Source organism: Thermobia domestica, chromosome 2 (assembly GCF_964235325.1).
Source record: "Thermobia domestica chromosome 2, izTheDome1.hap1.1, whole genome shotgun sequence".
Lineage (NCBI taxonomy): Eukaryota > Metazoa > Arthropoda > Insecta > Zygentoma > Lepismatidae > Thermobia > Thermobia domestica.
In genome coordinates this window covers 381,584,339-381,611,822 of record NC_137455.1, presented here as the reverse complement: position 1 = coordinate 381,611,822, position 27,484 = coordinate 381,584,339, and the positions used below count along the sequence as shown (strand labels likewise).

The following is a 27,484-nucleotide window of genomic DNA, read 5'->3' as shown; positions in this document are numbered from 1 at the left end:
AACGTGCTAGGTTCGAACCTACTCTATGTTGAAAATTTGATCGAGATTGGTCGGATGGTTCAAGAGTTGTTAAGTTACAAACATAGTCACTTTTATTTTTATTTATATGGATATACAAGTACACATACAGGCACGCTTGTGTTCTTCTTCTACAAAATATCCATTTTAACCACGGAGTCTCATAAGGGATGTTATTAAGCATTTTTATTGTGGTCGAAAAATTAATCATTTTAACCAACTATTAAGTTTAAAAAAATGTAAAATAAATACCAATATCATGTGTATACCCCGTTAAAAGTTTGATTTGTATGGCGTGATATTTTCTCAATTAATATTGAAACCGGAAATTTCTATCACTTCCGGTTTTAGTAGCGACATTAGAGAGGAGATGTAATATATTCTTGGGACGCTTAATTGATAGCAGAAAGCCGCTTCTTGGTATCTATTACCATTTATTTTCTATAACAATCAACGTTAATTCTTGAAGTGGTTGATTTCTGCCACTTCCGACTTGAGTAGAAGTTTAAGAGAGAAAATATTACGCATACTTAGAACGCTAAATCGATTAAAAGAAAAACACTCTCGCTATCTCGCTTTTACTATCTCGTAAAATTATGCTTGTTTTTTACTTTATGTATGGTTCCAAGTATTCGCCTCAGGGTTTTATTCTCAAATACTTTTAGCCCTGCTTTCTTTCCTCACAGTAAGCTACCATGTTTCACAACCATACAGCACAACAAGCATGATTTTATATATTTTAAGCGTCAAATTTCTCGACAGAGTTCGCGACGACAAAATATTTTGAACTAAATAACCAGAATTTCCTACTTTCAGTCGACATTTAATTTCTTCTTGGATATGATTTTGGTCTGTTAGTAATGATCCTACATATTTGAATGTAACCAGCTTGTCGGAAAGTAGGCCTATTATTACAAATGTTAAGAATGAATGTTCCAATTTATTGACTTAATTCTAACAATAAATAATGTATTTTAAAACGAATGCAATTTCTAGTTTTATGTCCCACGCTTATGCCCTTGAGGCTAAAGAAAACGAATGATTAATAATAGTAAACGATTATAGAAGTATTGGTGGAATGAGTATATGTGGGATAACTCCAGGAAACGCATTGGCACGATGTTGTTCACCTAAAACTGGGATCGAACTGGAAACTCCTTAAGAATGTATTTTAAAGAATATTTTATAGGTAAAGATTGAATATGATTAAGATACAGTACTGCATATCGTTGCATACTATAGACATGCTACATTGACTTGATCCCTAGTCTTCCGTTGCAAGCGCTGCTATCGGCTGAAGGAATTCCACTTACTTTCTTCGCTTAGCAACAGCTGAATCCTTATTGGCTCAACGCGTGGGTTTGTGAGGGTGTGAGAGTTAGTTCGCATTTTTGCCACGGCTCAAGACATTTTGGCAGCACAATACAAGAAAAAGCAAATTTATTTTACGTATACCGTATACAGGTATTCACAATGTTAAAAAAAAGAAGCAATATATTATATTAGAAGCTTAAGTTACAAGAATGTACAATTCACGATGAGTGGTCGTTTACAATGGTTTTTTACGAGATGAAAAGAGACAGAATTTTAGTGACGAAATAGAAGACGAGACGACCGTTCTAATACGCTTTCTGAAACGACACGTGACTTTCATGACACTTTTTTTTTTTTTTTTTTTTTTTAAGACGAGACGATATCAAATCTTGTATTATTCAAAACCCTATTACTGACCAGGCGACTTTTATTTGGGTGATGTTTGTAGTGGGGCAAAATCAGACTTCTTTTCTCTGAGTGGGTAACAGGTAATATACAAACACTCAATAAAACAACTGAAGTCAACTGACTCGTGTCAATTTATCATTAATATAACTACTTCTGTTCCGGAGAAATCAATATAAAACCATGAATACATTGTGTGTATATGGTTAGAAATATGAAAATCAGCTTAGTGAGAAAGCCTATTTGAAAGCGTAGTGATATACTGCACTATGCGTATATTGTAATCTTTAATAATAACAAAATAAATAGACCTAATATTGAATGCTAATTCCCTGAAGATCGCTTGACCTGTAACACTTGCAATACACTTTCTACTCAATTAATACTTTAATTTACATTAAATCAAATAATTATGCTGAAATATGTTTCATATGACACACTAAAAATGCATTAGAATATTAGTGAATTATTAAAATGTGTCAAAAGACACATTTGGCTGCGTCTTTATTAATGTATATATTAGTTTATGCGATAAAGTTTTACATTAAGTACACTAATGTCTTAAATATTTCACTCTGTTGTTATTATTATTTCTATTAGTGTTAACCGTGTCATTGGATTCAAAATAATAATAATAATAATAATAATAATAATAATAATAATAATAATATATGTGTGTTTGTCTCTCGTCAAACTTTCCCATAGAAAATAGTCAGTTGAAGCCACTAAATTTTGTAAAGAGACAGATTTTCACCAGATCCAATCGTGCATTAACAATTTTTTTTTTTTCGATTTTCTGCTGTTGAATTGGTAAAGGATTGTGATAATTTATGCAAATTGTGTTTGTTTCTAAGAACTCCTTGCCGATATGCAACCCAAACTACATATTAGTTATAGGAGGTTACATAACAGAAAAGGATAAATGTTTTGCTATTCGTTATTTATTTATTTCACCTATTTTTTTTTCTTTTAGATATTTTGCATAAACGTTATTGTCACCGTGCAAAGAACGGGCATTTCAGTTTATAATAATAGCAGTTACCTGAGTCTTCCTTAAGGCAATAATACACTTCCTAGTGCAAATACTTCCAAATTGTATCATGAAATTAGGCTATGTGAGCCATCAGATGTTAAGCCCGCCTCCAAGTAAAACAAATACACTAGCATTGGCGATTGGATTGACGGGAGCGCTAAACAGTCTAATTATGACAATTATTTAAAAATTTTGAGTTAGACGAGAGCTGAAAAAGCTTACAGTTTAATGCTCCACGTTTATGACCTTTAGGCTAAGGGAGACGATAATTAAGGCAAGTGAACGATGATTGGAAAAAAATGTGGAATGAGAATGTGGGAGGAAACAAACTTACTTGGCTGGGGATCGAACGAAGAACCCCAAACACCAGAGGTAAGCTCTCTCTACTGCTGAGTCACCGTTCCTCCATAGATGAGAGTCGAGACGAAGGAGAAATACCTTTTTAAATTCAAGACGAGACAATAGTTCATCCAACGTCCCTGCTTCGATCCCCAGTCAAGTAAGTTTCTAGTGCACAACATCCTGACCGTGGGTTTTCTCGGGGTTCTCCCTTTCCTCCAACTTTCTCATTCCATCAATTATTCCATCATCATTCACTTGCTTTAATCATTGTTTCCTTTAACCCGGGGTGTGCTACTTGGAACAGTGGGCGGGCCAATCAAAGAGCACTAAATGGCGTCGCGGACCTCACTGTAGGTGTATCATTTTTACGACAATTCCATAGTATAGTATTAAATGATGGAACATGTTTGTCGTAATTTACATCACAATAACACAAAACAACTGTTATACTGGTAACCAAAATATTTACTCACTAAAGAGGAGCAGAATAATGTATTTAGAACTTTGTCGATACATCTAGCAATCCTTATACCAAAGGAAATTTCTTCAAGTACCTGCATTTGCCAAGTGCTTGTCTGCAGGGCGTTTGGCACTGCGTGATGGATGGAAAATTTTCAGTTCAATCTTAACAGATTTTGTAAAAAAAGAAAAATTATAATAATTATTGTTTTCAGTAACTGCCCCCTGGGCCGGAAGACGGGGTTAGGCGGGCCGCATATGGCCCGCGGGCCGGCTGTTACACACGGATGCTTTAATCTAAAGGCCATAATTGTGGGACATGAAACTGAAATATTTCATTTTATTTCATTTCAATACTTCTCGCCAGTCTTAGATTTCAAACACTGTTTCAGTGTTACATAATTCATATACAGGAACCATGTATTAATAAAGGCCTTGTTAAGCATTTATCTACGTTTAAAGATACATACATAGGTCATTATATAACATACTCCAATAATAAATATGTTCTAAATGTTATTATATCACACCCTTCTTGAATCTCTTGTGAACCGAAAGGATTCTAACAAATTCTAGAGAGAGAATATGAAAAGAAAAAAAAGTATAAATTTTCTACATAAATTTACAAAACAAAACGAGAAAGAACTTTTCGAGATTCGAGAAAAGACAAGACTTCTATACAAATTTAAGAGACGAGATGAGAAAATGTCTTACCGTCTCGTCTCGTGAGTAACACTAACACCGATCTTTCTTATCAATTTCCAAGTCTTTCTAATACTCGTCGGGATACCGTAGTCACTAGTGGTTATAGTGTTGGACTGACGTCCACACGGTCCCAAATTCGATTCTTGCTTCGGGCCAATGCTTCTCAATTTTCGGCCTCCACCTAGCGTCGTGAGGCAAACTGGGAAGTCACGTGAATAAAAAAAACGTAACGGCCACTCCTGATACATCTGTTAGAGGGAAACCAACGCAATGCACTGCCAACATGTTTGTCGCTAGGCTAGACATAGTTCAGCCAGTTGCCATTAGATGGCGTTACAGTGTCTCAGACCCACAAAGGACTGTCACGCCAAGTGGTTTGATTCGGTTCTAATAATAGTAACTTAAAAGAGTTTTCTTTGATGCACAAGACTCCGATTTGATTCTCGGAAAAGATAGGTTTCCGTAGGATACTTAGTTGTATTTGGTCTAGGAATTAATTCGTGCGGGTGGACAAGAGATGGCGCAACGAACGGAGCGTTCCACAGTTCCGTGTATCCACACATGTGTTGCAAACCCCTGTCATCGCGTATCGTTCGTAGTATAGGGCAGTGGATTAAAGCGTCAACAACACCAGTTTGTAGTTAAGTGAACATGGCGCAATTTGTGCCTGATAAAGTGTTTTTGCGGGGTGTCCTGCTGCATTACTTTAACATGCAGAAAAGTGCGACTGAAAGTCATCGTATTTTGGTGGAAGTGTATGGTGACCATGCTCTAGCTGAGCGAACGTGTCAGAAGTGGTTTGCACGGTTTAGAAGTGGTGATTTCGGCTTGGCAGACCAAGAGCGAGCTGGACAGCCAAAAAAATTTCAAGACGAAGAATTGACAGCATTGCTCGAGCAGGATTCGTGTCAAACGCAGGAACAACTTGCAGCAGCATTAGGCGTTGATCAAACAACAGTCTCCAAACGCTTGAAAGCCATGGGAATGATTCAAAAGATGTCACATTGGGTTCCACATGAATTGAAAGACAGAGACGTTGAAAGACGAAAAACCATTTGCGAATTGCTGCTTCAACGACAGAGCAGAAAGGGGTTTCTGCATCGAATTATTACGGGTGATGAGAAGTGGATCCATTACGAGAACCCTAAACGAAAAAAGGCCTGGGTGAAACCAGGTGAACCAGGTCCATCACAACCAAAACGAGATATTCACTGTGCAAAGGTTATGCTGTGCATATGGTGGGATATGAAAGGTGTGGTGTACTATGAGCTGCTTCAACCGGGTGAAACTATGAATGGAGAACGTTATCGACGACAATTAATGCGTTTGAAGCAAGCTCTGGCCAGAACACGACCAGAATGGGAGAACAGACATGATAAACTTATTGTTCAACATGATAACGCTCGCCCACATGTCGCAAAACCGGTCAAAACCTATTTAGAAAATGTCGGATGGGAAGTTTTACCCCACCCGCCGTATTCACCAGACGTTGCTCCTTCGGACTACTACTTGTTCGATTGCATGAACAACGATTTGATTGGACAGCGGTTTACTTCTTCAGAAGATATCGAAACATGGGTCTCTGACTGGATCGCTTCCAAGGATGAGGACTTCTTTCGCCACGGAATCCGTACATTGCCTGACAGATGGGCGAAAGTGGTGGCTAGCGATGGACAATATTTTTCTTAAGGTATTTATGTATTTTGTGTTTGTACTACAGCTTCAATGTGTGCGTACCAACCGCACGAATTAATTCCTAGACCAAATATATATGTTGAACTATTAATTAATATTAATAACTCATATGTGCACTAATTGCTACAGAGAAACTATAGTGTTCAACCAAATAATCAATCAATTAAGGCATATAGATCTCCTTAATTTATTGATACTTAATTTGTATAAATGAATATAGTTGACTTCCTGATCACGTAGAAGAAGAACAACAACAGGAAATCACACATATCTTCTTCCTGCATGAGACATTGTTTTGTATCACTAACACACACACACACACACACACACACAGTTTTATATTCTTAAATAAAACACACGTGGAAACATCATCCAAGAAAACAACCATTATTTAAGACATCAACTAACATCTTATACTGAATGACTTGTGGAAGTAGGTTCAACCCAGTATATGATAAATGCTTGGGTTTATTATTAGTATTATGTGTGATGATATTAATAAGATGGATCACATTGAAAATTCAACCATTATTGAAGACTCACGGATGTTAACTAACCAATGAAACTCAAAAATAATAAATGCGTATGTAAGATATAGCTTTCTTGCTTAAGTAGATAAATATGCATGCTAGATAAATATGCTTAAGTAGATGGATAAACGCTCTAATGGAAAAGATGTATTATGAGGAAATTACAAGTAAGGAATAAGTTAGAAAAATGAAAAGTATACAGTAAAAAAGCCAAACAGCTTACGCTAATATGAGTACATGTTGAGTACAATTATAATTGTGATAATTAGTTTAGCATAATTGATGAGATGAAAGTGCTTTATACGCAACGGCGCCGATTCCGGGGGGGGGGCAGAGGGACCACCCCCCAAAAAGCTCATGTGAGCCCCCCTCATTGTATTTGTGACTATACAATATTTGGCATAATTTGAATACAATTTGTCTTAAAATCCTCATATGTGTCTTCTGCATCTGAATGCTCCCCCTCCCCCCAAATGTACAGAGAAATCGGCGCCCTTGCTTATACGCCACAACACATTGAGATGATTAAGAGTAACGCATGCAAGTTAGGCTTCTGTTTTGATGCGGCTCAAGACTGATGTAGACATGAGGAGATATAAAGCACAAATATACGTTAATTTATTTAATAAATGTACTTTTCAAACTATGAGAAATAAAACTGGATGATATAAATGCGAAATATGTCCAGATGCACAATCTGGTTGCATTAAATAGCAGTGGCGGCTGGTACTATATGTTGCATGGTTGTGCAACCGGATATTTTTTTTTAATACTAAAAATATTTTTAAGTGTTAAAGTAGTGTATTAGTAAAAAATAAACCTTTGCTCTTGAGCGCAAAACAGTATTGATGCATTTCTGAAAAAAGTCAATTAAAAAACAGAAAGAAAGAGAGAGAGATTTACCTTTCCAGTGGCAGCGAACGTTGCCACTGGAAGCAGTAACATTGAGCATATGGCAGCGAGCTCCTATCTCTTAACATGGGGAAGTGGATTTATTCTTGCAACACTCCTATCTTCCCGTATTGGTCCCTTGCGGTTGCATTTTCTCCGCAACTGGTCAGCTTCTGTAATAGTTACGAATTCCTCCGCTTAGCAGCGCTTGACTTAATTGATAGGGTGAGGAAGATACAGACGCGTGGAAGAAAGAAGTTATTCACAAAACATAAACTCGCAAAGAACAAATATAAGTCTGGTGGTAGCAGGGACGGATCCAGGCTGAAAGTTTGGGGGTGGTCGTTCGAAGTCAATAGATTTTATTTAACATTTATAATACAAAGGTGAAAATTCTTGGGATAAGATTTATTAAAAAAAATCTATTCTGGGAAGGGGGGTCAATCGAGTCTCCAAGAAGAAAATGTCTTACTACTGGTCTAATTCCTAGCTCTGTGTCTTTCGTGCACATGATTCCGTGTTCGATTTCCGGCGGAGAGCATAAATTAATATCAAATCATTCACTTCCAATACTCATCTGTCTTCTTTAGCCTAATTTGCTAGAATGTTAAACTATTTTTTTTTTCATTTTCAAAGGAAAATATCTTAGATTTCATGCTTCTTTACAGACAAAAGAAATACGTGGTTCCTGAAAATGGACGTTTTGTTCCGTATATTTATACAAAGAAATGCTAACAAAATGCATATTGTCGGAGGAGAGAGGTGTTTCTGGATCCTAAAGAAAATAAAGCGGAAAATATTTGCGGTAGCGATGCTTTCTATTCAGAGAAACTTGGCGAGCAGCATTTCCGATTACAATAAAGTCATAGAAAAATTTGAAGCCCGAAAGATCGAAGAAAGACCTTCCATTCTAAAATAATGCATAGTTTATATAATTAAATAATTTTGTTTAACTGCGTGCATGCAATTTTCTTGCTTTTTTTTCTTTTCGGATTAACGCCATCATTCATGGCTTACAGCACATACTATATATTCGATTTATCTCGTGTTCAATAACATGAGTGTAGAGGTTTTGTATATAAATAGTGTATAAACATACATTGATAGTGGTTGTTTGAAAAAAAGGAAATAGCTTATATATTAAATTAATATTAGAGAAATAATTTAATCAATAATATACAAATAGAACTTAAAAGACTTTCTTCATATTTCCTGAATATTTCTTTGATAAGACTCAAGAATGCTGGGGGAGGGGAACACTTGCGCGTACGTACATACCTTTGATATTGCAACATTGCAACCGGTGCTTGTACAGTCTACGAGCCGCTACTGTTAAATAGTAACTTTAGTTTTTTAAAATACAATTTCGTCGATCTGCTTATTCTATTTAATAAATTAAATAATAACACGCTCATGCAATTCAGGGCAGTAAGTCATCGTGTCGTCCTTTCAAAGTTAAAAAGTTTTTTTTTTTTTTTAAGTCTTTCCTTACTGCAATGAACAAACTTATTTCTGAATAAAGATTGGCAAGCAAACAGTATCCGTATATTTAGCGTAAGCTGTTTGGCGTAGGTGTTCATCAGTCAATCAGTCACTCCAGAGGACTTCTTTCATGACTGACTGATAAACACCTAGGCCAAACAACTTACGCTAATAACTTGAAATTTGGACATTGCGTAGGATTAGTAAAGATGAAAATTAGGGATGGGCACGAGCAAGTTCGAGCGAGTTTTCATTGAAACTCGACTCGTCTTGAAACAGACATCTTTGAGCTCGACTCGAGAACCCGGCTTGAAAAATTTCCTCCAAGTCGACTCGAATTTCACTCGAGTAGTCGAGCCAAAACGAGCCAAATACTGTGTGCAGTTTAAAGTACTTTCTTCAAGTATCCTGCACAGAGGATATAATTATTATCAATGTTACTACTACTACAACATTATTATTATTATTATTATTATTATTATTATTATTATTATTATTATTATTATTATTATTATTATTATTATTATTATTAAAATGTCCATTTCTCTGAGTCTGTGATGGTTAGAAACATGAAATTTAGCATATCGACTTATTTAAAACAATTAGATACGTGTTTCAACGCTTTTTGATATTTGACCTAGAACGAAAGAAAATAGGCGAGAACAAAAACAGATGGGGTGCTACAGTTATTATAATAAGATGTCTGTATCTCGTAGTTTCATTAACGTGAGACGCATAAAATTTGATATTTGAACTTTTTTTTACTTAAAAAAAAATAAGTGCGTATTTCATCGTTAAATTTTATATTTGTCGAGCAAGAGAACAGATCTAAGAAGAATAAGAGGTCGCGACTGCAATTGCCTTATTATAACAATATGTACATAGCTTCAGATATATGAAATTTGATCTCATGAGTTGTTAGCGGTTTTGAGGCTTGCCAATCATATGATGATTTATCGTGATATACGATAATTAATGCCATTGCGACAAATGCCACACCTTTTTGTCATTCATCGGCCCGTTGGTACCACGCTGGCATTTTCAGCCCCTTTTGAGAAAAAGTTTGTAATTTCTACCCAATTCAGCATACTTGTCACCAGTGGCGTATTTATGATTTTGTTTCGGAGGGGGCTTTGCTAACTTTCGGGGGGAGGGGCTTTGCCTGAAAATGTGAAAATTCTGCAAGATATTTCATATACTTTACTATAGTAAGTAAGATTTCGGTGGAACTTAAACCCGGAAGCCCCCTAAATACGCCACTGCTTGTCACATTTTCAAAAGTGTCGGTAAGACTTTTCCTACATCTCAAGTTACTCATACTGTGTGTTGGATTCTTAAAAAATGCTGTCTTTAAAAAAAATTCCTGTATTCTATTATCTTCCTTCAGTCTTGAAATAAGCGAGAATAAGGGGCAATGATTTATATGAGGCGCATCCAGAAAGTAAGTTTCCTACGCGTCCCATAGCTAGGAAATGGTATGTTGCGCGAAGCGACTACGTGTACGTGAGAGAGTAAAGTCCTAGCATGGCGCATGCCCCAGCGGAACTTCCCTAGTGCTCTCAGTAGCGTCGTGGCAGTGGTTGAAGGAGGACGTTCCTATTCCAGCTCCCGCCGCGTGTGAAGTGCGAGCAGTGATAAAGTTTTTGAATATACAGGGCATAGCACCAATCGAAATCCATCGTTAGCTGTGTCAGGTCCATGGGCCTAACGGCATGAGGAAGGAGTTCCTGCAGATTTTCCGCTCCTTATTGCACACCACTGTAACGGAGTGCCTGTTGATCAAGAAGTTTTGTGTTGAAGCACCTGACCCTAGAGCACAAAGCAAGGCGCACAGGGTCAGCATTGGCATTTTTGCAACGATACAACTCGTATTTTAATATTTTATTATAACGTATTGTTTACACACGAACTCGGAGATGATTGATTTGTTCCTCGTTTAATATAGGCCTATATATATTTTTTTTCATAATGGCCATAATACCGTTTTGGTGGTTACTTTCAAACAGAGCCGCGTATGGTTTCCTTACAATACATACCGTAGACCAGTAGTTCCCGAAGTGGGAACCCCTTTAAAAGTTTTTTTTTTTTTTTTTTTTTTTTTTTTACTAAAAACAAAGCAATTAGAAATTATACCTACGTTTATAAATTTAAATGTTTTCCTACTTTTCTGCCCTGAAGTTAGTCAATCGTTATACAGGACTACTTCAAGTGACAGAAATTTCTTCTTTCTCAGGGCACTTTTTCAAAAACAATTATACGTTAACTGTATACGATGCCTCGAAATTTCATGGATTTCATCTTCAAGTGGTGAAAAGCATCCACCACTACCACCAATTCCAGATTTTAAAAAAGAAGAAGAAGAAGAAGTAAATGTTAGTCATTCCTGTGCTTTTAAACATCAAGCCTCTCCCCAATTCTGGGGTTTCTAGAAAAAAAAAATGAGATACCCCTCCGAAAATATGTACCTATATCCACCACTGCGAGTAACTCTTGGCTCAAATTGGTTTGGGTGTGCGCTGTGAGTACGAAGAGTTGTCTAGAAAGGCATTGCAACATTTGATGCCTTTCCCTACCACTTATTTATGTGAGCAGATCGTTTCTGCTCTTTGCAGTATTATTACCTTAAAGTGAAAATGTCTTAATGTGGAATCGGACCTAAGATTGATGGTACAACAAAAATTATACCAGATTTCAATGCAATTATGGGAAAACACAGAATTTCATTCCTCATATTAGTGACACCACATTTGAAAACGTTGTTTATCAAGTGAATTTCCTTTTTTAAAAAAAATAATTTTTAGTCTTGAAAGTTACTGTATTTTCAACTGAAACTTCGTTCACTGGGAAACAATCATGTATCTTTAGAATAATTACTTATTGCATTATTTTTCTTGATCTTTTTTCTTGTCAGTGGTAATTCTAATTAGTGAAATTTCAGATAGCATTGCAAGCGGGACCGCAGATCGCTCCCCGAATGAACAAGGGGTCCGCGTTATCGAAAAGTTTGAGAACCACTGCCGTAGACGATAACTGTTTTCCCTTTCAATTTGCGGCCTCTGTTATATTTCCTATGTGCTAGAAAAGTTTCATCTACTTCCATGGTTGTTTTGTTTCCTCCTATTTGGCTGTTTTCAAACAGTAATTTTTGAAAAGAGCACTTACTTGATTTGGACTCTCGGAAAAGGGCGGGGGGGTGGGTAAAAGGAATGTTCTAGAACTTTACCTCTTTTAGTTTCGTGTTATAGAACTATGTATTACACTGGTGTAAAATAATGAATTCAGTTTGTTTCAATTTGGTACTATTTTTCAGCACACTTCAGAGCTAGGATTGTGGCAACACTGCCTTGCTAGAATAGGTGAATATATGGTAGTTTTAGAACGCTTACTTTTTTTCCAGCTTTTGAATTTGCAGATAAATTGTAGATGTGCATTAAACAATTATAAAACACACACACACACACTAAGGTTTCTAATCATCATTGCCGCTAAAATAAATCAATAACGATTTGAGAATTGGCGAATAACAACCCTGCATCAATTCTTTAAAATCAATTATGTTTACGAAGGGGTGGAAATATTATTGTTGTTCAGACTACAACAATACTCTGTAGTGTTAATAAAGATTTTTTAAAATGATTAGGACAGTGACGCCGATTTGGAGTTCGTAACTGAAGATTAGAAAATACTAGATATGTTTCTATAATTATCACGTGCATAACGAATATACGAGTTTTTTCAATATACAACCATTTTAAAGAAGAAAATTTATAATTTTGTTCTCTGGGGTTGGCAACTCATGAGGTTTTAGATGTTTGACCTAGAATAGAATAAAAAAAATGTTCGGATGCTTCTTTCAGGTGCCCATACAGGGTGTTCGAATTCACTGCGAGATTTTGAGAAAATGATATGAAATGAAATCTTTCAGTTTAACGTCCCACGTTTATGTTTTTTGTGGTAAGGAAGACAGCAAATGAATTATGATGGAAAAAATTGTGGAATGATAATGTTTGAGGAAACAGGAGTATCCCAAGAAAGCCCACGGACACAATGTAGTCCATCACAGACTTACTTGGCCAGGGATCGAAACCTTCTATTATTTTCTACACGCTTTACCACTTCTTCCCAAATCATTTGACCTAACCGTTCACATTTTTAGTTATTTCCAGCCATGTTCTATCCACAGCTTAAGCTAACATTTCCTCATTGGATTTTCGTTCCATCAACTTAGCTTTCTCCATTCTTTTCCAGATTCACATTTTGAATGTTTCAGTTTTTTCTTTTTTTTTATTCATTCTTTCGTGATTCCACGTTTCGATCTCGTACAATACAATATTTCTCATGACCATTTGAAAAATCTTTTCCGTAACTATCTATTTAGCGATTCACGAAATATGGTTTCTTCATCGGAACTGAGTTTTCCACCTTTATTTTTATTGACTTTCAAGTTATCGAAAGTTGCTATTCATAATTTATTGTATGAGTTTCAAAGTTATTAAAAATTTTGTTCATTTACTTTATACAGTTATCGAAAGAACGCTAGTAATAATTCATTGTATCCTTTTCAAAGTTATCAAAAATTTTATTCATTTACTTTAAAGTAATCGAAAAATCACTCGTATTAATTTATTTTATTCTTTTCAAAGTTATTAAGAATATTATTCATTTACTTTATAGTTATCGGAAGATCGCTAGTAACAATTCATTTTATCCTTTTCAAAGCTATTAAAAATTGTATTCATTACTTTAAAGCTATCGAAAAATCACTAGTAATAGTAATAATCGGTTATACCCCTTTAATAATTATTAGAAATTTTATTTCTCGAGTTCTAAATTATAGAAAAACCACTATCAATAATTCATTGTATTCTTTTGAAACTTACTAAAAACTATAATCCTTCAGTTAAAGTTATCGAAAAATCAGAATGAAGAATTGATCGTATTCATTTCAAAGTTATTAGAAATTTTGTTACCTATCATGAGTGCCATTTATATATCTACAGTGATTAAAAAGGACCAATTAATTGCTTTTACCTTATTGTTTAAAGTTGTCGTAAATTCACCTTAGCAATTAACTACTTGTACTATTTTAAAAGTTTCAATTCTACTATTATAAATTTAAAAATTTCTATTTAGGCTATATAATTATCACTTTCAGTGTTACCATTTGCTTGAATAAAGTTAACCACCACGCATCAGCATCTGCCAATTAGGCCTGTTTGTATTTTATGTACACGGTGTGCTATTCTAATTAAACTTATATGCATATCTGCTGTATTCTAGGCTAAATAGATATTTAAAAGAGTGATATGATAGTCATTAATAAATTAACTAAAACGAAATTTGGATCTAAATTGACTACCTTTTTTTCAACGGAAAATATTTCATGAAACATGTGGCCAATTTACAAGTTCGCTAAGTTGGCCACCCGGGTTTATTTTCAGAGATACGCCATCAATTAAGCACAAGGCGAAGGCGGAAGGGGTTGCCAGCTTACATATTTTACTTGACAGTTTTGCTTTAAAAATTCGTGTCCACATACTCCTTTTAAATGGTTACATTGTTGGTAGTGTAAACAGGTCCAATAAAGTCATTTCAGATTTGCTTAGAGGAGGGGGGAGCAAGACTCGCAGTTATGCATAGAATCACCAGATATAGCTCAGAGGCCATTTTATACTTTATATCTAACAACAACAATAACAATGGAAAGAATTTAGGCCAAGCCCGGTTTAGTAGGTACCATCCCGGCATTTGCCTAGTAGGACTGAGGAAAATTCTGGAAAAGCCCCAGTCAGGATGGTCGGCGGCGGGAATCGTACCCACGACCTCCCGACTGCAAAGCCAACGCTCTACCAATTGAGCTACTTCGCTCTGTTAAAGGGAAGCAATTTGCCCCCTCTTGCAGCTCCAAATAATGGCCATGATCGTGGGTAATAAATTTAAATACATTTTTGGCTTGAAATAAAATTTAGAATCAGGTTAGTAATATTTCATATTTGTTTGGTCTAAGCCCATCTAATGATAAGAATATATCTTTTCTTTTTTAAAAAAAGAATTGGTTGGCCAGTTTTCTTTAAAAACAAGGGTTTACTTTATTTATGATGCTTCTCAAAATATCTATTATCATAGACCTGTTGTTATATTTTCATTTGGAAACCTTGTGCGTAGATAGCGTATACATGTGTAAGCTAATGCTAAATTATTTCAAGAGATCACTAATTAATACTGTGTTTTTATTTATGTTTTTTACAGGGAAATGCTGCTGTTCCAGCAATGCGCTACCGAAGAATGAGTTGGAAAATTACTAGTCTGTTATTCGTGGTTCTCTATTCAGTGCGAAAAAAAAGCAAGATAACTATACACACATATGACAATATAGGGAAGTGTGTATGTGTGTGTGTGGTTTAAAGTGGTTGTGTTGTTTTATTAATGATTTGAAAAATAAAATAAAAAGGCAGAAACACATGTGGACAATACTACTGTAATATGATGTTGCAGTGGACACAATCTTTTCCGTGTTGATTATGTTTTACAAGTGTCTCCTGGTACAAGCACAATTTTTTTTAGGAACATTTTTTTGCGAGAGAGGGGAGGGGGTTGAAAATGTGTTGCGTTGTGTGTTGCTGCTGGCAGCCATCTTGACTCCAGCTGGCTGGCGCCTATGAACAAGAGAGTTTCGTCCGAGGGGAGGCGGAGCGTGAAGACGTCATTGATCCCGACCCTTACGTGTGAAAAAAAAAACATAGCATTTGGAAACGCCCACATTTGTGTTGAAAAACCAGGTAAGTTTTTCCTTCCCCCTACTTTTGTATACTATGTATTTCATCTTGTTGTATTATTTTATATATTAACACAATTCATTCATTTAATGCTTTGATTACAAGCTGGACCTCGCTTCTGTATACGTCGACGCAACAAACGGATTGTGTCCCAGCAAAATGCTTGGTAACAGAGCGTCAACAGAGCTTTAAATTGTGTCCTATAAACAGCGATTTCAAAGATTGCTTATTACTTTGTGGGCAATTAATTGCACAACGATAAGACGCGATCTGTTTGTGTATAAAACGAACCAAAGGCTGTTCTGCTTATGTATGCACAGCGATACACGTCTCTCATTAAATACGAAAGAAAAAAAGTGCCTCAAATACGTCAACAATCTGGTTTTTAAGTGGTATGTCATGTTTTGCCAGATGCAAAATGTCTGTTCCAATATTCTGCGCCACCTTCCTAAGCACTTTATTTACAATCTGATAAAATTTACGACTGGTTTACTCAGCACCCACGGGCAAACTATTTTTTGATTCACGCTGCAAGCGAAAACGTTTTCACAGCCTATATTTGTAACACAAGCTCCAATTTCGGCAAACAACACTCAATTTTTATTTTCTCTTTCTTTTTTTATATTTTTTATCGTTTATCCTGATTGTTACATAATACCATAACTCTTACTTTGAGTATGAACATAAATTGGCGCGTACTTAAGCGAGTAATTACAGTCAGTACTTACTTAGACCTATTCCTATTTCAGATGCATATTTAATGACAAAATACATTCTGTGCGTTAGTCATAGATATTGGTGTGAAGTTTATTCGACCTTCAAAAGCTGTCTGAAATACGAATCGCTTTTTGAAATTACTGTATAGTGCGTATTAACATCTATTTATGCGTTTACAGTAATCGAATCGGGACGGTATGAGCTTGGTATGGCGTGCTGGTTAATACATCAGAAGCTATACCAGCTGTAGAAATTTTAAGATAAGCTGTAAGACAGGTTTTTTATTATACTAACGTATCGCTAGTAACTTATTTCCAATTCGACTACAAATTTGCGGCTACAGTACAGAGTATTTTACGTAAAACAGTGAAAAAATCTATAACAAATTTATATTTTCTGCAGCATTGTCCCAGTCTTGGACCAAATTAAATTATATCCTCCTAATGCGAAGTGCCTAATGAGGAGAAGTTAATTAAGCAATACTAAATTGCTTTCTAAGTGTTTTATTATTATTATTATTATTATTATTATTATTATTATTATTATTATTATTATTATTATTATTATTATTATTATTATTATTATTATTATTATTTCATTGGTTGTATTGATTTTTTAGAACTTCCATTTTATTTCAAATGACTTGAAGAGTCATTGTTGCCCTTTTGACTTCTTACAAAATAAAATAAATTCTGAATAAGACAGTACAATTTCAAACCTATATATTTATCACGTGTGATACAGTTTCGGCATGTTAGCATAATGCCTATAGAAAAATATTAGACACATCATTACCAACAGTGTTAATAGTTTCGGCGTCGTTACAATGCCGAAACTGTAAAATATTTGGTAAACATATATTTTACAAACTAGTATATACGCAGATCCAGTCCATATGAACATCGTTTCTAAGAAAGCATTTCAATCCAGTATAAATTTGGACTGTCTTGCCCCCATTGAATTCGCCCTTGGACTTATCTATTGGGCTACACAAGGTCAACTACCGGCTAGAGATCATGTGGTTCGGATCCTATGTTATGATCTACATTTCATATAGTCTCGGTGTTGAAATGGTCGCAAAACCTTAATCCTACTATCCAACCAAGAAAGTCAAGTGAGTAAAATATACGAGTTCGAACGTTTAAAAAAACATATGAATAATTTGTAGATGCATGAAGTTAAAATTCTATTACTTTGCGTATTATAAACCGAAGATCTCTTTAGATTGAATTCCTAAATACTAAAACCAATAGACCTATTGTGTTATTCTTTTCTCATACTAAAATCAATACACCTATTGTGTTATAATTTTCTGACACTAAAATCAATAGGCCTGTTGTGTTATTATTTTGTGATATTAAAATCAATAGACCTATTGTGTTACTTTTAAATAGTAGAGCTACTAAAATCAATAAATCTACTATGTTATTCTTATTTGATAATAAACCAACCAAAAGCCATAGACCTAATTTTGTTAATAGATCAATTATCTTTTTTGTCTGGACTCGAGTACCGGGCTGATAGGTTATACTATGTATGTCCACTAAATTATTGTGGGTATTGTAGATTGAATTCTAACAATTGCAGAAAACAAAGTCTAAGAACTTTTCGTTGCTATCTGAGCAAAACGAACTTTTTGTTTAATTAACATTTTTTAACTGCTTGCACATTGAGCAAGAGAAGAAATTAATAAAATTAATTGAAGAATAATTGCCTTTAGAGACATCAAGTGGTTAAAAGAAAATTTCCTATAATTTGTACAAAGCCCAGAATACATTCCTTTCTTACCTTAAATTGTTGAAGGCAGCGTGATTTGTGAGATGGTCCGCAGGTTGGCCAAAGATAATAGATCAGCTCTATAATTAGAGAATTACATTTTACCAAATTTTTGTTTGGTATTTTCGTGGAAAAAGTAATAAAACAATCTTCCTTATTACAAAAAAAGGGGGGAAGATATTAACTTTAATGGTAGTGCTAACAGAAACGAAATTTAATTTGCTAACTTCGAAAATACTGTTTTTTTTTTAAAAAAAAAAAAAGCTGATTTTTGTAAAAATGACAATTTTTAGGTTAATTCATGATAAAATCATATACAGCTAATTCAAGAATCTTTATTGAGATTCTAAATAATCGCCGATTAAACATCATAGGTTATTATTTAAATTTTGAAAGATATTTCTTTTGGGTGTTTGCAAAATGAAAATCTTCAAGTAACAGATATTCACCAATGTTTATTTAAAAGTGTATGGTAAAATGTACACATTCCTAGTAATAAACGTTAAATCCAACATGTCATGAATAAGGATAATCGTTAAAATATACATTGGGAATATTACCATAAAAATGAGACATCTATTGAGCATCATTTCTCCATTGATTTTTCTTTTTAAAAAAACTTTCAAATTGATTAATATTTCAAATATCCAATAATTTCAAATGTTTTAAAATTATCAGTGATATACATTTTATAGAGAGTACGGTCAGACCACCAGAAGCATAAAATTACGACCGAGTTGAGCATATGCATCTTCGCTTCCTTATGTCTCTTAATCTCTTGAATATATAATGAAATCTATCTAAATAGGCTATCTTGATAATATCTCTCTTAATTTCTCAATATACAGTGAAGTCTGTGTAGGGTAGAGATGTCACAGGTTCGAATCATGCTCTGGGCATGGTACTTATGTATCGTTGTTTCACTGTTCATTTTGCCATAATAATTTATTTCTTATCGCCTGCTTTAGTCTAAAAGGACACGCGTGTTACGTATATAAATCTCATAAATTAATTCTAATATTACTGTTATTCAAGGACAAAAACAACATCTTATTCTACGGGGGAAAAAACTACGTTTTATATATAGATAGATTCTCAAGAGATTTAATTTGTTAAGTAAGTAAATGATCTTTAAGTAACCTTGGATACTAAATTACTGTTCCACAAACGTCTCCAGGTTACAACACCAAAAGCGAAGAAAAAATTATTTTTCATGACATGGCTGTACAGAAATGTTAATAATATTAATACACGTACAATTCTTTTTTATTTATGCAATGTATGATCTCATTTAGAATATGAAATTGTCATTTGGAATTGAGACCGTAAATATTTTACAAATGTACACAATCGATTCAAAACAATTTCCAGTTATTGCTAAGGTGGAAATTTAAGTTATTTAATGATATGAATCTAACCAAGATACGCAAGTATTTGAAACAATTATCTCTGGGACAGGCGTTTTTTATTTGAATTTTTTTCATAACATTCTTCATAGTTTTATTTCGCTTAGATAGACTTATTTCGATAAAGGTTTCTTATTGTCAAACTAGAAATATTATTTCTTTTGTTTGCACGAAGTATCTTTCTAAATCTATTTATAATTGTATAGCAACAGTGAACACATTTCATACCGTCTTACATCAATTTCGATTCACACTTTCTATTCGTTAGGAATTTCTAAAGTTTCATAATGGTCGTTAATTCTTTGCTTTTTTAATGTTTCTTTGCGTTATCTTTTCTTCCTTTCTCCTTCCTTTCTTATGGATGAATTTATTTTTTGATGGCCATTTTTGTTATGTGTGTTTTTTTTTTTTGCCACAAATTTGTATCGATTTTGAAGTTATTACTTGATCATCAGTTTGTATTATCTGTATTAATACTACTACATGTGCAAGTTTGATTTACGTACTCTTGTTTTATCATACTTTGATTTTTCTCATTAAACTTGGAATATTTGAATCTGCAGCATGATTTGTATGATTTTATTATTGTATATTTCTTATCTATTTGTACATTTTTTTAAAAAAATATAGATTAAGTCATTCTTGGCGCATATGTGGCTTCCCAAACTGGTTGCTGAAAAGCTAACTCTTTCAATGTTTTTGTTATTATTATTTGCAAGAAAATTGTTGTTTGTTATGCATAGCAAAACTTGAAATAAGTTTAAAACTTCATTTCGATGACAACATACGTAATTAATTATCTCTAAACTTTTTCAATTTCGTTTGAATGATAACTTACAAAATCAATTTTCTTTATTTAAGAAAAATCATTTGAATTATAACTTACATAATTAATTTTCTCTAAACTTTTTTAAATTTCATTTGAATGATAACTTACACAATTAATTTTCTCTAAACTTTTTAAAATTTAATTTGAATGATAACTTACATAACTTATTTTCTCAATAACTTTTTAAATTGACTTTGTTTATATTTAAAAAAAACATACGAACATTTCTACTTCATTTTATTTTTAAAAAAGCAGGAAATTGTATTTACTTGAAGTAAGTGTAGTTGCTTCAGAACATGGGAATACAAATGTTTAAAAAACGCTAAAAGTAGTGATTTCTCAAAAATGTTTTCTAGAAACATTTTGATAGATGTTTTGTTTTTGTTTTTTTAAGAGAAAGTACTTATCTCATGGATGCCTATCTGAGATATTTTTTAGATTGTAAGACATAATGACAGGATTGCATATTTTCAAATATTATATTTTGAAATAAAACGATTCTTTTATAACACCCTATAACAATTTAAATGATTTATTTTGTAGAGTTTCATATATATTTTAAATAGTCGATGTGTATCATATTGTTAATATCATGTCAGGCACGTAACTAGGAGTGACTATGGGGATGGGGTGTTCAGCTCTTCTGCGAGCAAATTCAGCCCTCCTAAAAATTTGTTTGTTGGTACGTTAAAGTGTAAAGTGAATTCAAATTAGCCGCTACAATAATCTCAGTATTCTGCGTAGTCACCTGTATCATACGATTGTATATTTTAACATTAGTTTAGAATTCAGTAAAAAAAAGAAAAGAAAAGAAAAGAAAGAAAGAAAAAGAAAAAGGAGAAGAAGAAATGTGACGTCCCTCGAAACCGGGGCCAGAAGTAATCGTTTGACCTTCATGTCTGAAATATAATAAATATAATAATATAGAAAGTTGTTCCAACTAACAATTAATTCAGGACTTGTGAATTATTTTCCTTCCTTGTATTATAATGAAATCTCTCTCCGCTAGATGTAGGCAAATTTCTTATGTATTTAGTACTATATTGGAAACAAAATTTGTACATTGCCTATTACTTCTACCTGAAATTTGTTGCAATTTAGAAAAAGTAATGACCAGCTTTTTATTGCTATGCACATTACTACGAAACTTACATTTCGGGCTAAACTTCTTTTAATGTTAGATTGTGCTTTGGAAGTGGTCAGCAAGATAAAAAAAATCCTAATGAACGGAAAACATTGTTATGAAATGTACCGCATTCAAAACATGTCCCAGCAGTGTCATCAACGTTGACGAAAGAAGGATATAATATGATGTTTCTAAAACCCATAAAAATTACTTTATCGATTCTGTCGCTAACTTGGCATGATTCTTTACCTCCAATCGTACTTTTTTAGTTCGATGTTAGCTAGCAATTGATATATGATTCATTTTTGCGTAAATACAGTTGAACAAAAATTGAATCATAATATCTATTGTGCTGTATGTCATTAACCATACTTTGTTCTGTCGTCTTTGCTATTGTCGTAATGAAAAGCTTTTGATTAGTGTATAATTAAATCAATATATGATTCAACTGAATAGGTTGCTTATAGGTCTTATGGGAAAAAAGTAGTTTTCTCGGAAACAGCGCATCAGAATTTACACTTTCTCATTTAATTATCTCAGTACAATGAAATCTGTAGATTATTATATGGTATGTCTCATCGTAAGGCATTTTTATTTATTTATTTATTTATTTTTCGTTAACCCTAAATAACAGAGTTGAGTTAATATAATGTTCGCAAACAAATTACGCAAATCATGTTTTAATATTACGCTACACATTCGCTAAACAACAAGAATTTTGTTTTTTTTTTTTTTCCTATACAAATAAAAGATATATACATTTTTAAAGGAGACGAAGCTGTCGATCAAGGACGGTAAATCTAGCTGCTCTCCGTTTGAAGCAAAGTCCCGAGAATTCCCCGTTCGCGTCGGTCTACAGTAGTACTGAAGGACTCCGACACAAGAAAGGAATTTGTAGAAACTATTTATTAATTGTAGATCTCATAAATCTCTTAAAATAATTTAAAAGAGTGTTATATAAATATTATATAAAAGAATTTCGTATAAAAAAGGAAAATGTAAAATATATTAGTAGAAGTTTTTAATATACAACTGTTTTCATCTTAATATTGCTGATTCTACCTTCGGAAGTACGTCTAACTTCAGTAAAAATAAATAAGAGTAAGTAAAAATAGGTAGAACTAAGGAAAATAAGTAAAAATTAGTAAAATAAGTCAAACATAAATAAAATAAGATAATAAAGATCATTTCGGAAGTACGTGTAACTTAAATAAAAATAAGAATAAGTAAAAATAAGAAAACATGAGTAAAATAAGTAAAAAAGATAGGTAAAAATAAGTAAAATAAGCAAAAGTATGTGAAACTAAGTAAAAAATAGAAACAATTAAAAAATAAGTAAAATGAATAAAAAACAAGTAAGTAAAAAATAATTAAAAAATAAAAAATATTCCGGAAGTATGTGTAACTTAAATAAATATAAGAATATGTAAAAGTAAAAATAAGTAAAGACAAGCAAAAATAACTAAAATAAACAAAAATAGGTAAAAATAGTCTAAATAAAATAAGCAAAATGCGTAAAAAATCAGCAAAAATAAGTAAAAATTAAAAATGAAAATATGTAAAAATAAGTGAAAAAAGAAATAAAAATAAAAATAATTTTGTAAGTACGTGTAACTTAAGTAAAAATAAAATCTAACGAAAGTAAACACTTATTTCAATGTGTGTGAATCGTAAGGGAAAGACAAAACAGTAGTTATCGTTGTATGTTGTTACATATGCAATATGTAAATAAATAAATAAATAAATAACAATTACTTCCACAAAACAAAAAGTGTTAATTATTATTAGTAACCACGACATGTTTTTTTTTTCAGAGTCACAAAATTTCTTTTCTTCGATTTTTTCTAAAGCACCAAAAATGAGTGTGTTAGTGAGAACCGTACGCGGGCCACAAAATAAAAAAAATATAATATCAGTATAAGTATCAATGCTTCTCGTAGAGCATCAAGTTTTAATTTTACATATTAATTGCTTCCTTTGCATTTTCTCAAAAACTACTCATAAGATTTTAGTCACGTCTTTCATTTTGTTCAGCTCAACAAAATGGATTGATATATATATATATAATCTTTGGACAATTTTTGCCCGTTAAAGACTAATAATATTGAAGAATTACTAATGTGTGTTACAGTTTCGGCACTGTATCATTGCCTTCATCAGACGATTTGCTATGGTGAAATTTTATGTTGAAAAAAGTTCTTTGAGGTGGTAGATTCACAAACGAAAACTATTTCCATTTTAATTCTATTTAAAACTTGTTTTTAATTATTTTTTTTTAAAGAAATAGGTTATGATGTTTTCTCAAAAATTAGAAATCACACGAATAAATTTATGGTGTTTACTTGCAATTTACTGTCATGTATTTCAACCGTGTTTAGCTAATAATGTGTAATTTTATACAAACATAGTTGTTGTTTAATGCTGATTCAGGGGTCTCATTTCCTGTCACAAAGTAATGCATCTCCGTACGGGTAGCATGCTGACTGTAATATATAATATATAGTTGATTAAAGTCCAACTAGGTAATTCAAAACGTAAGTTATTTAATCGGATCAAAAATCAACTCTTTCTCAGTAAATTCTTTTAATGAATCGTGATACTGAATAAAAGAAAAAACACTTTTAATAAATTTGGCAGTAGAACAAAAGAGGATCCAAAGATACACCAGATTCGATAGGTCTGATTCAGCTGATCAAAATGATACGTGTATCGGTACGTGTAAACTCTCATGCGCGGTTTTCGAGATAATGGAGAAAACCTTTTTTATATGTGTGAGCCGGAAATATTATGCTGGACGATTACGACGCCATCTATTAAGATTACACTGAAACTAAAGTACCGTACCCTTGTCTTGTTGGAATTTAGGTCATACCCTGTTGTAATAAAGAACGACAAACGTCACAGTCTCTGTGTCTCGCAAATTTCTAATAATAAACATATATGTTAGTGGATGTCGCTATCTTCACTAGCACTTGCCTACCTGAAGCAAATAGATGTATCTCTGCGTTATCACATGTTAAACTGTGCAAGCAATTTGTCTATTTAATACTATTATTGAAGCTTTAATTGAAGCTTTAAAAATATATTATTTCATCTTAATTACAGTGTTTCGAAATAGAACAAGAGCAGTGGCGGTTTTAAAAAATAAAAGCTGGGGTTCTGCCAGAACCCAGACTATGACAGGTATATCACGAGTTATAAACTTTCAAATATAAGTATTAGCTTCAATAATTTTTGTCACTTAAAAACCTGGGGATCTTGGCCTCCAGCCCCGGCCTGGAGCCGCCACTGGGCAAGAGTCGTAATTAGGGCGTTTGAATTAGGGCGTTAATATTTGAGTAACTCGGGCGGATATAGTTCGATTTGTCTCATTTCCTAACTTTGGGTGTAAACTCGAAAACAAGGTTAACAATTGCCATGCAATTCAATGCAATGACACACACGAAATAAGCATCCCCTGCAATGTACAGGTATATTTTCGAAATAAAACTACCTACATACTCTTATGTGGTTCATTCACAGCCTATTGCACTTAATAACTCTATTTCAGCAGACTTGGTGGTAACTCTTATGTTCTCCCGAGCCATTCATTTGTGTAACTGCAATTTGTTTAGCCATCTAATAAAATAATTGCGTGCATTTGGTGCAGATATAGTTTAGTTACTACAACCACTCTCATTTTGATTAAGGATGCAGGCCAAAAATAATATTAGCCCTAATGAATTCTCTGTGCTCGCACCTATATTAATATGTCGATCTTTGATGAGGCAACGGACCAATCGACCTAAAACAATCTATTTTTAAATAAAGTCCAATTACTTAACAAAATTTTAAACAAAAATATGTTTTGTAAGCTAAGTGATTCCCATTATTATTTTTTGTGATACAACTAGGGATGCGCACGAGACGAGTCGAGACAGGATTTTCCTGACGAAGTTCGAGTCGAGACACGGCTGTTCCAATAGAGAAATATACATTTTTCGAGTCGAGACATCACTTTTACAACACATTTTCGAGACGAGCCAACCACAAATCTTGTCTCGTGTGCATTCCTAGATAAAACGTTTAGTCATATCTAGATAGAAAACACTACTCATAACTAACGTACAGTAGACTTTTTTTAATGAACAATATAATTACCTAATGACCTTTGGTGAACATGTTATCGTTTCCTTCTCATAATCTTGAAGGTTTAAGGTTTGAATCTTTCTTGCGGGTTGTTGACTCGGAGTTTATTCCTCAGTCTCATAACTCGTATGGTATTTACATAAGCTCTTCCAACATTTCTTCTGGTCCTAATAGGTAAAATGATTGTCTTAGTTAGGGTATAGTTGGAAACACTGTTAGTAATCAAGTAAATTAAACAAAATTTACTGTTTACAAATGTTAGTAAGTGAAATTTTAAGTGTTTCCGAAACATTGCTCATTGGTAACAAATTTTCTCAACCAACTTGTATTATGAGTGATTTAGATTAAGTATTGCTCAGTAGAGGGTCCCGTTTAGCGTATTTTTAAGTATCCCAACTAAGTTTCTACCATGTAAACTAATAACTGACTTAAATACTTGGATTTATTTTGTATAATACGCTCTCCTAAAATTTTTATGTTATCACTTTCACTAGATTATATCAATTAACCTCCTGAGACCCGAGCGTTTATTTGTCAAGAACTTTTGATGAAATTTTGTATATTAGGTAACAATAGACCCTATATTACATATTTAAAAGCCACTTTGTCACTGCTTTCCTATTGATCGGTAATGGGTCGAATTGTATGCAGTACTTTGGGTCTCAAATTGCTATTAATTGCATACAATACACAAGGAAAATTCTATATTTTCCTTCGTAATATAAGCATAAAATATGTAAATCATTAAACTTGAAATTTACTTCGCCATGTTTTATTTTCTGAGAAATTATACAATCAATGTACCTGGATCAGATGCGTCCATAACCCCAATTGTCTTCTTCCCGGCTTCAGCAGACAATAGAGCCACCTGTAGGTAAAAACAAAAACCAGCTGCCTTTTCTGCAGTAATTTCGACACTTCGCGAATACAATAACCGAGATTCGGGCATGTTCTTAAATATTCGTACCATGACGGGCGTTCGAAGAACGCATTGTATACAATACGCAGGGTCTCAGGAGTTTTTTTTTTTTTTAAAAAAAAAGAATTTTAAATATTACAATCTTAATTTCCATTATCAAAATCTGCTTTAAAATATTTTCAGTAAGTGACAACACTTAGTCGCTGCGCCTCTAAGAACTGCTATGTGTTAAAACCACAACTTTTCAGAAGAAGCAAAAAACATTCCAAACTCTTAAAATTTTGCCTTTACACGGTCACACTTGAAAAATACAATAAAATTGGTTCTGCGTATATTATGCACTGGACATTGTTGTAGCTTGGTTCAACAATATTATATTACTATTTTTGTGTCTATTGCGCCTTTATAAGCACATAGAGGATTTGTATACATTAATCAATACGTACATGATGAGAACCTAAACCTTTTAATTTCAATCTATTATTTTTTTCATTGTTGTGGCGAAACAATTGAAATATTAACTTATCACATTATATGGGACGCTACCTGACAGCTTTCACGTTTATTTGTACCTCACAACACATTTTCGAGAAAAAAATGTCACATAGCGATTCTTCGAGGTGCAGCGACGACTTGCTCTTTAGTTCGTATTAATAGCTATTTATCAAGATATATTACATGTAATGTTTCGAAATTCTCTCAGAAATATATATATGAAAGTAATAATAATAGTATTAATTTAGAACTAACTTTTAATTGTATGAATCTGTGCTTCTTTTCTTACCTAGCTAATAAATGAAGTTTTCTAGATCGACAACGAATGAAAAATTAAGGCCTGGCAGCAGTAGCGTAGCCAGGATGTGTGTTTTGGGGGGGGGGGCAAGTACTGTTATAGGTACACATAGAAAAATTACAAACAAAAAAATATATAAA

The 27,484-nt window shown here is 33.3% G+C and overlaps 1 protein-coding gene and 1 long non-coding RNA gene across 10 annotated transcripts in view; one reads left to right on the top strand and one right to left on the bottom strand.

Moving 5' to 3' along the window:
- LOC145678875 (uncharacterized) overlaps positions 1 to 27,484 on the top strand; it is a 747,802-nt gene that overhangs the window by 558,141 nt on the left and 162,177 nt on the right. For all 4 annotated transcript variants that reach the window (XR_014130472.1, XR_014130475.1, XR_014130474.1 and 1 more), the window contains exon 3: positions 15,124 to 15,653. This is a non-coding gene — a long non-coding RNA (uncharacterized LOC145678875). The remainder of the gene's footprint in view (positions 1 to 15,123; positions 15,654 to 27,484) is intronic.
- The window catches only part of LOC145678874 (uncharacterized), a 75,875-nt gene that overhangs the window by 21,540 nt on the left and 26,851 nt on the right, over positions 1 to 27,484 (bottom strand). For 2 of the 6 annotated variants that reach the window (XR_014130468.1, XR_014130470.1), the window contains exons 2-3: positions 25,645 to 25,799; positions 18,156 to 18,223 (exon numbers count right to left, since the gene is read on the bottom strand). Coding sequence is in view for 2 of the 6 variants with exons in the window: in XM_081749451.1 (XP_081605577.1) it covers positions 18,156 to 18,223 (68 nt within the window). In the remaining 4 variants the exon portion in view is untranslated. The remainder of the gene's footprint in view (positions 1 to 18,155; positions 18,224 to 25,644; positions 25,800 to 27,484) is intronic. The other 4 variants (XM_081749451.1, XM_081749452.1, XR_014130469.1 and 1 more) reach the window with 3 other exon arrangements.